Source organism: Hibiscus syriacus, unplaced genomic scaffold, assembly GCF_006381635.1.
Source record: "Hibiscus syriacus cultivar Baekdansim isolate YM2019G1 unplaced genomic scaffold, ASM638163v2 tig00009107_pilon, whole genome shotgun sequence".
NCBI lineage: Eukaryota > Viridiplantae > Streptophyta > Magnoliopsida > Malvales > Malvaceae > Hibiscus > Hibiscus syriacus.
The window spans coordinates 26,604-42,125 of NW_024062190.1; the positions used below are offsets into that span (position 1 = coordinate 26,604).

At 38.4% G+C, this 15,522-nt stretch overlaps 1 protein-coding gene across 1 annotated transcript; it reads left to right on the top strand.

Moving 5' to 3' along the window:
• The first annotated feature begins 371 nt into the window (after positions 1-371).
• LOC120203177 (vacuolar protein sorting-associated protein 32 homolog 2-like) lies at positions 372-1,168 on the top strand. Its single transcript, XM_039203524.1, has 3 exons — positions 372-612; positions 748-862; positions 989-1,168. Exons 1-3 carry the CDS (start codon positions 521-523, stop codon positions 1,166-1,168), a joined length of 387 nt encoding a protein of 128 aa, XP_039059455.1. The 5' UTR covers positions 372-520.
• Positions 1,169-15,522: the final 14,354 nt, after the last annotated feature.

The following is a 15,522-nucleotide window of genomic DNA, read 5'->3' on the forward strand; positions in this document are numbered from 1 at the left end:
AATATCAAAAGCTCAATTTTAGCTCAATTTTGAGCTCGAGCTACTATTAAAGGTTCTCACCCTCAAAAAAAATTAATATCGTATGAGCCATTAGCCTACGTATCATATATTAAGCTAATAAACATACACTAATCTTAGCGAAAAGGCCGAGAAAGATATACTTGACACAACCGTTAGTCCACTTCTTTTATAACTACTCTCCAGCGCTCTAACTCTCTTCAGCTTCCGGTGTGAAATATAAATTCAAAAGGCTTTGGACTAACAAGGAGCCTTTTTATGTGCAATAGCGCCACCTTGTCTTCCAACCACGGAGCATCTTTTACTTTTCCTTTCTTCCTCTCCTTTATGCTCTGTAAATATTTAGATTTATAAACTTCGAGTTGCATTCAAGATCAATCAATAAATCATATGCTTTTCTTGAAATTTTCTGTCAATAAGAGTATTTTGTTGCTCATTTCCTTTTTCTGCAATGACCGCTAAATCGATCGAGGAGGTGCTAAAGCTACAACCGAAACTGTAGATGATAATGTTAGAAGGTGCTAAAGCTACAACCGAAATTGTAGATGCATTGAGAACTGGAGCAGCTGCAATGAAGGCAATGCAAAAAGCAACGTACGTACATATTTATATGTATTGTTAGCCGAGAATCTGCTTTAAACTTGCAATATGTGCCATGTATTTAGCTGTTGGTACTTATTCTTGGACCTTCATGAAACACTATTTTACTGAAAATATCTATCTTTACAGGAACATAGATGATGTCGACAAAACAATGGATGAGATCAACAAACAAAACGAAAACATGAAACAGATTCAAGAAGCATTGTCAACCCCTATTGGAGCTGCAGTTGATTTTGACGAGGTTATTACTTTTAGTCGCATTCTCTCATCTTCTCTTATCATCTCCTACTATGTATCCATGTTTAAATATATCATGTCTACCATTTATACATATCGAGCAATGAGTCGAAAACTTTTGATGTTGTAGGATGAATTGGAGGCAGAACTCGAAGGTACTGAATTGGAAGAACAACTTCTCCAACCCACAACAGCTCCTGCAGCACCGGTGCAGGTGCCTCCTGGCAATCAACCGACTCGTCCCATTCCTCAAAAGCGCACGGCCGAGGAAGATGAACTTGCGACATTGCAGGCTGAGATGGCACTTTGAGGTAATCTTCTAATTCAACCTGTTATATTTGTAATCTTTTAATTTCATCATTAATCAAGGTTTACGTTTTTATGATTCGGGTTATTTTATTTTATTTTATGTTTTGATCACCGTTTGTTTTGATAATGGACCTATTGATTGATTTGACCAAGTGTGATTTATTAGTTTGTTTACATATAAACCCTGGTTAATTTCATTTTGCATAATTTATATGTTACCTTCATGTGCATAACTTAATCCCTATCGCATAATTAGATTAAGGGCTTAGGGTTTAGGGTGTAATCTAACATGTGCTTAATTAAATGGGATTTTATTGTTCTTTTAGTACCCTATCACATAATCGGATCAAGGATTAGGGCTTAGGGCTTATGATTTAAGGTTTAGTTTTAGGGTTTAGGGTATAATCTAACATGTGCTTAATTAAATGAGTTTTTATTTTTCTTTTAGTAATATACAATGTAACAATTGAACTTGGATTACTTAATTAAAAAAATTAAAATTTGAGTGTAGTTTGTATTATAGAATTTTTAATATATTTTTAAAATTTTATAATTATCAATAATGTATTTTTAATAAATTTTTTATAATGTAATTTTAAAAAATATAAAATTATAATATAACATTTTTTTGAGCTGCTCACGAGCTTTTCGAGTCGAATATCGAGTAGCTCGTTTCGGCTTGTTAAGAGCTCGAGTTTGAGTCGAGTCCATTCGATCCGAGTATTTACCGAGCCTTGATCGAGTCGATCGCGAGCTACTCGAGATCCAAGAATACTCGAGTAGCTCGCGATCTGTCTCGTCTCATTTACAGCCCTAATGGAGAGTGACGGATTAAATTTATCGAATAGTATTGTGAACAATGAGGGACAAACGGTGTGGAAGCAGGTACGATGGATAACTCTGGGAGTGAGAAACAGACGTATGCTAGTATGGTAGGCGGGTCCAAGAATACGAATGGAGAGGTTATTCGAATGCCAGATTTTATCAAGGATGAAGTGATTGTGGCTCCGGAAGATATCATTATGGGTCATAGGGGGACTATACCTTCTATTCAATTTTCGAATAGAGTCCATGAACAAATTGATTCGAATATGCGGAATGCGATCATTGTTCGGCTTCTTGGTCGTGCTATTGGATACAAGGTGTTAGTTAACCGAATAATGACACTTTTGGAAACCAGTGGGAGAACTATGCATCATCGATATGGACAATAATTACTTTCTCGTGCCTTTCTCGAATGTTGCAGATTATAACAAGGTCCTAACGGATGGTCCGTGGACTATGGGAGTTATTTAACAGTGTAGTCCTGGAGTAGGGGTTTTTCTACCTCGAAGAGTCACCCGTCTCAAGTGATTGTTTAGGTTCGTCTGTCGGGTCTTCCTTATCGATACTATAATAAGGCTCTATTCCGACACATTGCTTCCTTTATTGGTAGAGTAATCAAAATAGATTACAATACTGATGCTGGCGGGAGGGAAAAATTTGCACGACTTACAATAATTGAGGACCTAACTAAGCCATTACTGTCTTGTATTCGAATTGATGGAATCCTCCAAAAGTTAGAATACGAAGGCTTGCAGAATATATATTATGAGTGTGGAGTTTATGGACATACCAAGGAGATATCTGGTGCTAGAAAGGATAGCATTGAGGGTAATGCGATAAGATCGGTGGAACGACCGGAGACTTCAGTACCCGCTAAAACAGAAATATATAAAACTAATCTTTTTGGACCATGGATGTTGGTAACAAATAGACGGAAGAGAACGGGAATTAATCGGCAAAACGTGGGAGTGGATCCAAGTACGACCCCTTACCGGTTGAGGATAATGGGGATACAGTTCACCATGGCGAGGCATTGCTTATTGCGCAACGAGAGACTGATGTGACAGTAGCTCGGGGTTATAGTAGTAAACCGGCTGAGGATAATAGGCAAACTCGTGCAAAAAAAAACCTTTGATAAATGAGGCGTACAAAATTTCTAATGGCCAAGACAAAGAAAGGACGAACGAATCCCGACAAAATGGAAGTGATTCCATTAGGGCAATCAGCGAAGGTGAAAATCGTGGAAAAAAGGTCGCACATGGTAAAGGAGTCCATAAGGTTGTTTCCATTCTGGAAGATGAACATGTTGGAACTTCAAAAATCGGATGGACTGGACAGCGTGCAGCGTTGGATGCGAACCAAAAGAAGAGCCAAAGTGTCAAAATTGGTTCGGTTCGGTTATTGGTCGATATCAGGACATAAATGGAAAACAAAGTATGTCGGTGGCAGCTCTTGTCCAACATGTCTCGAGTGAATTGGAAAGGGTAGCTGCTGGAGGAGGGGAATATCGGGCATACCAACAAGGGGAGGAAGGCACATCTTCACCAATTATTGAATCTTCAGATGAAGAGGATGAATCTATCTCCGATATGCCAATTGCTCAGTTGACGGGCGAGGGAGGTCACGCCGAACTCTGAGGTTCGTGCCTTTCTTTTTATTTGTGTATTAATGAAGTTTATGCTCTGGAATTGCCAGGGGGTCGTGAGCAGATTGTTTTGGTAATATTTTCGTTCGTTCATCAAAGATTATAAACCGACAATTGTTGTGTTGTTTGAACCACGAGTAAGTGGGTAGATTGCGGATGGAATTGTTAACAGACTTTGTTTTCATTCTTCTTTCCGCGTGGAGGAACAAGTGTTCAGCGGAGGAACCTGGATTTTGTGGAATGAGAACGGGGTTGTAGATATAATTCAGATATCTAACCAATTCGTCAATCTTATGGTTCAAACCACTGATGAGAATACCCGTTTCCAACTCATTGCTGTGTATGCCCAAAAAAAAGCTATGTGGCGTTAATTGGCGATGCTAAATCCTGGTGATGCCATTCGTGGATCGTGGGAGGCGATTTCAACGTTATTCTTTCTGATAAAGAAAGAATGGGAGGTGCGCAGAATCGCAGGAGGGTCGGTCGTTTGTTTGCGGACTTTACCTTTACTTGGGTGAGAGGTTCTTTGTATCAAAGGCTTGATCGTTGTGTGGTGAATTCTAGATGGACTGCTTCCTTTATGGACTCTCATGTTCTTCATCTGGACAGGTTGGGATCGGATCATCGTCCTCTTCTGGTTTCGTTGACTGACATTGGGGGAAATACTCATAATCGTCTGTTTCGCTTTATTGATGCTTGGCAAACACATCCAAATTTTACTAATTTCTTAATTTCTGTGTGGTCCTCGGAAAATTCGTTAAGTGAGAATATTAAGAGTTTCAGTGACGAGGTGGTAGAATGAAACACCAACGTTTTTTGCCATATAGTCTTGAGAAAGCGTCAGTTGCAGGCTAGAATCCGAGGATAGACCGAGCTATGATTAGAATGTCATCGGATTCATTGTTGCATTTGGCGGATAAACTAAAATTAGAACTGGATTCAATTTTGAATCAAGAGGAATCCTTGTGGAGGCAAAAAGCTTGCTCTAAATGGGTGCTTTATGGGGACCGAAACACTAAGTTCTTTCACACTTCGATCCTTCTGAGAAGACGTGCCAACCGTGTTTTTGCGTTAAAAATGGACAATGGTAGATGGTGTACTGATCAAGAGGAGTTCATTGCGATGGCTTTGGATTTCTACAAAAATTATTTCATAGGGACAGTGGAGTTTGTATTCACAGTTGTGATCAGGGTATTTTTTCGCCGTTGAGGGCCTGTGATCGGGTTAGATTAGAACTTCCTGTTACTGATGACAAAATCCACTCGGTTGTGTTTAGTATGGGACATTCCAAGGCTCCAGGGGTGGATGGGATCAATGCTGGATTCTATCAGCGCGATTGGAACACTGTAGAAGGCTCTATGTGTGAATATGTAAAGCGGATTGTTCATTCCGGAGAAATACAGGAGTCAATTAATCCGTCGATTCTAGTTCTTATTCCTAAAGTGTCGCTCCCGGAATGGATGACAGAATTTAGACCAATTAGCATGTGTACAGTAATTTATAAAGTGATTTCGAAAGTTTTGGCCAATCGGCTGAAACCGTTTCTTCCTAGGTGGGTTACTGACAATCAAACTAGTTTTGTGCCTCGCCGATCGATAACCGATAATATCATCCTTACACAGGAGATCATACATTCCATGTGTTGAAAAATCGGGAAAAGTAAACGAAAGAACACAAGGATTTTAACGAGGTTCGGCAATATGCTTATGTCCTCGGTGCTTAGGCGGCACTAGAAGTTTTATTCAATGTCTCATAGGTTTAGGTTACATCTCTATTATAATAAAAAAACCTAGTACATAATTACATAATTAACCTTGTACCGTACCGCGGAGGCTGTGCCCCTCACCCCCAACCCACATAATCGTAACCCCCTCTACGAGACTTTCTTTGTAAGGACAGTTGATGTTCGCTTCGCTCACTCCGCTCCATCCCCTGTCATCTTTACTGGTATATTTATGAGTCATACCTATCAAATCTCTACCTTGGTGAATATTCTGCCCCTTGAAAACTTCAATGTGGGTTTGGTTACCTTACTTCTTTAACAACTCGAAACATTCAACAAGTCCAAGCAATGCTTGAACTTGTCTGTCGTAACTGGCTTGGTGAACATATCAGCGACAGTCTCATCAATATGTACCTTCTGAAACAAAACCTCTCCAGATGCAACCAACTCTCTGATCTTGTGGAACCTCACATCAATATGTTTAGTTCTAGCATGATACACCTGATTCTTAGCCAAGTGAATAGCACTTTGATTATCACAAAACAACTGAACTCCACCTTGTTGAACACCCAACTCCTTCACTAAACTAGTAAGCCATAAAGCTTCTTTTGCAGGTTTAGCTGCTGCCATGTATTCAGCTTCAGTTGTAGATAGTGCCACAACAGATTGAACAGTAGACTTCCAACAAATAGGCCCTCCACCAAGAGTAAACACATACCTTGTCGTAGATCTTCTATTATGCAAGTCACCTGCATAGTCTGAATCCACATATCCTACAACCAAAGGATTATCCCGCTGACTACCAAAAATAATTCCATGTCCCACAGTACCCTTTAAATACCGAAAAATCCACTTGACTGCTTCCCAATGTTGCTTACCAGGTTTAGACATGTACTTACAAACTTGACTAACAACATGAGCTAAATTGGGACGAGTACATACCATTGCATACATCAAGCAGCCAACAACATTAGAATACGGAACCTTTGCCATATCTTCAGCTTCCTTATCTGTCTTCGGGAACTGTTCTGATGAGAGCTTAAAGTGATTCGCCAATGGAGTGCTAACTGGTTTTGCGCTGCTCATCGCAAACCTTTCTAGCATTTTCTCAACATAACCCCGTTGAGATAGCCACAGTTTCCTTGAGTCTCTGTCCCTGCAAATTTCCATTCCAAGAATTTTCTTTGCAGCACCTAAATCTTTCATATCAAATTCTTGACTCAATAAGGTTTTCAAACCAATAACATCATCCATGTTCTTCGCAGCAATCAACATATCATCAACATACAATAACATAAAAATAAAAGAACCATCATCAAGGCTCTTAACATAGACACAACAATCATACTCACAATGGTTATAGCCAATCTTGATCATATAGGAGTCAAACCGTTTATACCACTGTCTCGGAGACTGTTCAACCCGTACAAAGATTTTTTCAATCTGAAATTAAATGCTCGTTTCCAGGTTGAGTGAAACCTTCAGGTTGCCGCATGTAGATCTGCTCCTCTAAATCACCATGCAAAAAAGCAGTTTTAACATCCATCTGCTCTAAATGCAAATCCCAACTAGCCACCAATGCAAGTATTGCTCGGATTGAAGTGTGCCTGACCACAAGAGAAAAGATTTCATCATAATCAACTCCTTTCTGCTGTGAAAAACCCTTTGCTACCAAACGAGCCTTGAACTTCTCCCCATTCTTTTTCTGTTACTGCTGGTTTCTTTTTTATACACCCATTTGCAACCAATCGACTTCTTATCCTCAGGAAGGGGAATTAACTCCCATGTACGATTGTGATTCAAAGACTCCATATCCTCAACCATGGCAGCCATCCACTTGTCGTTTTCCTGACTAGTAACGGCATCATGAAAAGTAATCGGATCATCACTGCTAACAGTAAGTGCAAAAACGACCAAGTCTTCAAAACCCAATATGCTCGGGGGCTTTATATTCGTCCGTCTCACCCTGTCTCTGGCGAGACTATAATCCTGCAAATCATCCATAGCGGAACCACCAGAAGTCGGTTGAGAAGTTTCTGGTTTCTCAACTGGAAACTGCTTGAAATCCACCACTGTCGTGTTTTTCTTCTGCTACAACATGGATTGTTCATCAAAAACAACATCTCTACTGATCACAATTTTCTTCACAACTAGATCCCAGAACTTGAATCCTTTAACACCTTTCTTGTAACCCAGAAAAATGCACTCCTTCGATTTTACATCAAGTTTGGATCTCTCATCAGCAGGTACATGCACATAAGCAGGACAACCAAAAATCCTTAAGTTATCAAAACTAACATCATGACCAATCCATACCTCTTATGCAACTTTCCCAGCCAATGATGCCCTTGGCGATCTGTTGATAAGATAACACACCATGTTAACAACCTCAGCCCAGAAGTGTTTGGGAAGCCCCGCATTCAACCGCAAGCATCTGGATCTTTCATTCAACGACATGTTCATCCGTTCCGCAATACCATTCTATTGTGGTGTCTTGCGCACTGTAAAATGCCTCTTAATCCCATACTCCTTACAGAACCGTAGAAACTGTGAATCTGTGTACTCCGTACCATTGTCAGACCTCAAACACTTGATTTTTCGTCCTATTTGGTTTTCTACCTCAGCTTTCCACAGCTTGAACTTCTCAAAAACATCATACTTATGTTTCAAAAAATACACCCAAACTTTCGGTGAAAAATCATCAATAAAGGTAACATAATACCTAGATCCACCAAAAGACGATGTCGTGGAAGGCCCCCATACATCCGAATGCACATAATCAAGAATCCCTTCAGTTGTGTGCTTTGCAGTCTTGAAACGAACTTTAGTCTGTTTACCAAGAATACAATACTTGCAAAAGTTGAGCTTACAGCTTTTAACACCATGCAACAGATTTCTTTTATGTAATACAGCCATACCACATTCACTAAGATGAGCAATACGCATATGCCACAGTTTGGTTGTATCATCACAGGACTCAACAGAATGAACTCCATCTACAACGGTACTCCCTAACAATCTGTAAATATTCCCTGCAGTCATCTTTCCTTTCATCACTGTCAAAGCTCCTTTAATAATCCGAATGGTCTCCCTATCCTCATCAGCCTTAGGGATAAAACCATTCTTGTGCAAAGTGCCCAAAGAAATCAAATTCTTCTTCAAATCTGGGATATGCCGAACACCACTCAACGTCTGAACAGAGCCGTCATACATCTTAATTATGACATCACCAATACCAATAATATTACGGCATCGATCATCACCCAAATAAACAGAACTAGAATTAATCGACCTGTATGTCAAAAACCATTCCCTATTTGACGTGATGTGATAAGAACAACCAGAATAAAAAAATCCACACATCCATCAATTGAGTCGTTGAAATAGAAAGCATATCACCCTCATTGCAATCAGAATTGTCATCCTCGACCACGTTCACAGACTTGGATGAAACATCACGCTTCTCATCAGCCTGCTTTTTCAACTTCGGACAGTCTCGCTTCATATGTCCGACTCTTAGCACTTGTAATAGTGAATTGTCTTCTTATCCCTAGATTTGGATCTGGAATTCCGCTTGCCAGACCCTGCATTCTCTGGCTTCCGTCCACGATCTCGATTACCCTTGACATATAAGCTATCGGCTTGAGAGTTTTCCCATGCATTCTACTTTCGATGGTTGTGAGCCAACAAGGCTGCAGTAATCTCCTCAACGTTGATAGTCTATTTCGCATATGTAAGAGTAGTCACCATGTGTTCGTAAGAGGGAGGTAACAAACACAACAGAATCATCGCTCTGTCTTCATCTTCAATTTTCACATCAAGCCGAGCCAAATCAGAAACGATTTGATTAAAGACATTCACGTGTTGCGCCAAATCATGATCGTCCTGCATCTTCAGCCCATACAATCGTTGCTTCAGATACAGTTTTGTCGTTAAGGATTTGGGCATAAACTGACTTTCCAACTTTCTTCAAATTTCATCTGGAGATGACAGATGCATGACGTGATACATAACCTCATCCGCCAAGCATAATCGTATGGTTCCTGCCACTCGCTGTTGCAATTCTTCCCAATCGTCCTCCTCCATCGACGCCGGTTTTGTTGGTCGCAAAGCCTTCAGGATCCCTACTGCGCCAACAGATCCTTTACCCTCGTTTGTCATAATCCGAAGTTACCCTGACCATTGAATTTCACAACTTCAAATTTTGCTGCTGAGCTCTGATACCAATTGTTGAAAAATCGGGAAAAGAAAACGAAAGAACACAAGAATTTTAACGAGGTTTGGCAATGTGCTTACGTCCTCAGTGCCTAAGCGGCGCTAGAAGTTTTATTCAATGTCTCATAGGTTTAGGTTACATCTCTATTTATAATAAAAAAACCTGGTACATAATTACATAATTAACCTTGTATCGTACCGCAGGGGCTGCACCCCCGCACCCCCAACCCACATAATCGTAACCCCCTCTACAAGACTTTCTTTGTAAGGGCAGTTGATGTTCGCTTCTCTCACTCCGCTCCATCCCCTGTCCTCTTTACTGGTATATTTATGAGTCATACCTATCACCATGAATTGTAAAATCGGCAAAAAGGGAGGATGACACTGAAAAACTATTTGGAGAAAGCTTATGACCGTCTTGATTGGAGCTTTATTCACGCGACTTTGGTTGACATTGGATACCGAAAGCTTTGAGTAAATTATTAATGTAGTGTGTTACTACGGTTTCAGCTCGAATTCTGTGGAATGGTGATTTGATGGAGTCCTTCAACCCTTCAAGAGGTATTTGGTAGGGAGATCCGCTCTCACCTTACCTCTTTGTTTTATGCATGGAAAGGTTGTCACAGATCATTACTGCTGCAATAATGTCCAGCTAGTGGAATCCTTTTCGTACGTCGACACAGGGTCCAGGTATATTGTACCTATTTTTCGCGGATGATATGATTTTACTTGCTGAAGCATCGATAGATTACTGTAACACCCCCAACCCGTATCCGACCAGGATACGAGTCCGAAGTGTCACATTGACTTTTCAAAAATTTATTCGTATAAAATAGTGAGTAATTTAAAAACTTTTATAACATTTAAATTATTCAAAACATTTACAAAATTATTCAGAGCTTATACAATATATTCTTTTGATTACATGCCAACTAGAACTTTATATACAAAAATACATATTATTCACCTCTATTCTGATCTGACATTCGGTAAGGAGAACTGACCTGTCTTGTTCCTCTTTACTTTTCTTTTCGCTTTCCAAACCTACGTGTGAAACAATCACACGCTAAGTCGATGACTTAGTGAGGCATATAAAACATATAATATTTCATATAACATAAAGCATACATAAACATATACCATCATTATCATAATCTCTATCATTATCATTAAGAAACACACACAACATCATATGGTTCATGTAACACATTTCAAACCACTTACCTTTGATAACCATTTATAAACCCATCGTCTACATATCACTTTATTAGCCCATGTACACTAGTGAGAACTTAAGGTATGTGAGTACATTGAGGTTGTGCACAAATATGCTGTCACCACAGCTCGATCAATGTCCCAAAGGATCAGTCCATAGATTCCGAAGAACCTAGGTAATCAGTCCATATGTCCCGAAGAACATAGGTAAACAGTCCATATGTCCCAAAGAACATAGGTAAACAGTCCATATGTCCCGAAGAACATAGGTAAACCCTCGACCCTTGGCATGCCAACTATACCCTAGCTCCCATATCACATAACATGGGCATTATCATTTAACAGTTCACCTTACTTGTCATTTCTCTTCTGTCACATACCACATGTATGTGTAACCATGTATTCCATATCATATCACATGTATCACGTATTGCCTATTCATATGTCATTTCATATAACATATATCATATGTGCATGTAATCGCATAGATCGTATCATATAGCTTCATTCATATCACATATTCATATAAACTCATAGCTTCTTTCACATATACATGTAATCACTTAGTCTATTTTCATGTAATTCTTTTCACTTCTCATATGATTTTATATTCATATCTCACATAGCTCATATCACCTTGCATTGTTTCATATAAACATAGATGTCATATCTTGTTCGCATATATTTTCCATATAACTCATATATCTCATAGTTCTTTCACATAGCTCACTATCATATTTTCATATCATATATCTTATAATAGATTCTTATATCAACATTTGTTTCCTTTCTACCTATTCATTATCACATTAACATGTAATGCAAGCAATATGTATTAATACATACATGTAATCACATAACTTATACCACATGATTCATGAAGTCATTTAGATCATTGTCTTTTAACACATATCCCATAATCACACAAATCATCACATAGATTACCAATCAAATCACATTTTAGGAGTTACTTCTTACCATAGTAACTCCATCACTAGCTCATCGCAAGCCAATGTTTATTCAATAATATAAGTACAAATTAAATTGCACTCACCTTAGCCTTGCTTTGATTCGATTATAATCCTTTGATTATTCCGGAACTTGTTTAGGCTCAATATCTACATAAATATATCATTTCAAAACAACTATCAGAAGCCTAAACTTTAAACTTGATGTTAATAACTTAAATCGGTTTAATGAATCAAATTCCATTTTTTTATTTAGGGGGAATCGATGTAACACCCCAATTTAGGGGTTAAATTTAAGAAATTATAAAGTGGTGAATTTAATTGGTATATTTGGAAGGAATTGGGGATTAAATTGTAGCATTTCAAAGTTGGCAGACCGTTTTAAGAAGTGCAGGAAGTTCAGCGACTAAACTCATGGTTTACCCATTTTTAATATGAGTTGAATTATAAATCCCCCATTCCCGTATGTTTTCTGGAAAATTTTCCAGATTTTCCCTCTCCGATCAACCAACTTTTAACTCCGATCTACTCGTCGCCCGACCTCCGATCGACAAGCCGAAACCACCATCGTGTTCGTTGTCAACCGAGGAACAAAACCCCTCAAACCTTTTGTCGTGAATCATCGCAGTTCGTCGTGAATTTCAGTCGGAAGTATCGTCGGTAATAACTCGATTTTAGTTGGTTTTTCATCGATTCACGACGATCGGGTCTTTCGTTTACGACACCTCCCACACCATCGTGTTCCTTTTGCCGTTCCGAGTCCACCGATGTCCTCCCTTTTCTCCGGCGGCGGCGGCGCGTGAGGAGGTGAAGCGGTCAAAGTTTCCGATTCGTTGAAATCGAGCTCTCCGCCGAACAAAAAATTGAACCGAGCTTTGTAAGTATCTCGAAATCGCTTAAAATAATTTTTTAGGAATTTTTCCGGGAATTTTCTGATATCATGGCACTGTTCACGCGCTGCCACTACGCGTGGGGAAGGAAAAATGACCGGTTTGACCGGTTTTGGTGCATAGTTAACCGGTTTGACCGGTCATAACCCGACCCGACCCGTTTACTCGACCTGTTGACCCGACCCGTTGACCCGTTGACCGTTGACCGCTGTTGACCAAAACTTTGACCGGCTTTGACCGGGCATTAAACGACCTTTGACTTCAACCGAGTATACCTATCCTGACATTTTTTCGACGTTCCAAATCCGATTCCACAGTCTGTTTTTCGAAATTCAAACTCGAAGGCCTCGAAATTGTCGGTCAAACCCGTTGACTTTGATTTTGACCAAAAATTCCAAATTTCCGAAAAGTCATATTTTATGCTTTCGACGTCCTGAATCCGAATCTGAAGTCTGTTTCGTGAAATTCGAACCCGGTAAGCTATTTTTCACTGATTTATCACCCGATTCGATCCGTTTATCGCAATTAAGCTCCGTTTCTGATATAATATATGTTGATATGTATCTGAGGAATTATTGGAAGTTAAATTGAAGATCAAAGGCGTTCGAATGGAATTTTTATGGTCAATCAGTATTGTACGGAAATCGAGGTAATACTTTGCTACCTCTTTATGCTTTATAGAACATGTTGGTATTGGTAAATGCATGAATGAAAATTTTTGGTCTCGTATGTATAATTAATGAAGATCTACGCTATGTACGAATACGGTAGAAAGTAGGTAACTGAATATGGCTAAGATTACTATTATAAGAAATTGGAGCACAGTTGGAATTAAATTACAAGTTCTTGAATTAAGTGATAAAAGAATCAACCATGTATATGTAGATTATAATTTATCTCATTAAAGGTATTTAGATGATAAATTATGAGAATATTTCGATTAGGTAAAATTACAAAATTACCCTTATGTAGGAAAATGACAAGAATTGTCCCTGGAAGTGGATTAACAAATCTGAAAAGAATTATTGATCTGCTAAAACTATTGATGTGCATAAGAAATGTTAGTTTTACTTGGAAATTATGGATAACCGATTTTTAACCCCAAGAAGGTTTATACTAGATACTAGAAGTCTTTTAAGGAATCATTTCAAGATCAAAGAATGTTCGAGGAAGCAATTAATCATAGGATCTCTATATTATATTATTTTCGTTAAGAGCTAATATCGAAATTATCTGGTTAAAAATTACGAAAATGCCCTTGAGAGGTAAAATAGTCAGAGTTGACCCTGAAGGAGAAAGCACTTTGAGGATTTGTACTTAACTCGATTAAGTACAAAGTTAATTATTAATATTCTGTCTTGGTAAAGAAAAATTCATAATATTGCGTTTGTAAAATCCGAGAAGGCACTTGACCCGAAAATATCTGAGTTATGAGTAAATACCTGAAGAACAATTTATCGGAGGGTGCTATTTTATCAGAATTGTTCGAACGAACTGGAATAGATGATAAATTGGAATTAAATAATAAGACCGGATGGAGGAAAAAGATTGAAATATCGTGGATCTGTAAAATAACCAAATTACCCCTATAATGGAAATGACCCAAGAATATCACCAAGCTCAGGAATGATTGGATATCATCGAGCTCTGAAATAAATGGAATAAAACTGAACACCAAAATTACCAAAATAACCTTATGGCCCAAACTAAGTAAATACCTTGGATTAATTAAGGAATCCAAATAAGCATAGATATTAGACTACCTTTAAAAGTTATGGAACAAAACTTAAGTGAGCCGATCAACCTTAATAATATGTCGGTACCTGAACGACATAGATATTACTTGAATGCATGTTCGTCTACTCAAGTTTAGCTCAATGATAATTTTGGAAGTATTCAGCTCAGCTCAACTCTATAGTGCATTCGGTACTAAGAATTGGATATTTGTTCGACAAATCAACCGCGAAGACCAAACTGAACTGAACGGAAGTACAATATGTATATGAAATTCAGAAACGTACGGAATTACTCTGGAAAATCCCGAAGTAACTAGAATAGACTTGAATGCTAAATGAACTAAGCAACCTCAAGCACTAAAGATTAAGTAAGTGATGTGAATGAGTCTGGAAACATTAATGAACATACACAATGTACTGTTCTTCTGGATCATGAACTACAAATCAAGCACGTCAGTATTTCATGATATATTGGAAGCGTAAAATTAAAATAAAGACATTGGAAGATCTATTCAGTGATGATTCCGAAAATGATATATGGATAAGAGTTTGTGGTATTAAAGAGTAAATATCCTAGAAGAACAATGAATTGATCAATCGACAAGCATTAATTTTGGGAGTTATTCATTTAAGAGTTGTTTGATAATCCGATCAATAGACATAGATTGTAAATGTCCTGAATCTTCATTTCTTCCTTATAACTTAAGTCATATTCTGAATAATTGATGATTTTGTCAGTTATTCAACTCTTCCAATAGTGATTATGAATTCCGATATTCTATCGGCATACTGAATAATTGTGTTTCTCTGCTTGATACAGTACCTCTAAATAATACCTGTAAACTCTGGTGTGTTCCCTAATTATATAAATATTTTATCTGATTTCCAAATTGAATTCTGTTCTGATACATTACCTGAATTCTGTTCTGATTCTGATCTGGATTCTATTCTGATATCTGATATGAATTCTGTTTTGATTTCTGATATCTCCGTTTACTGATGGAGAAATGTTTTATCTAGGGGGTTTATTGTTGGAGGAAGATTACTGCAGGATCCTCGGCTGTGTGCTCAGGGCCATAATGTTACTGGTTGTGCGGGGTGTATGGTTCTGGGGAATCTACACAAACAGATTGTGAAA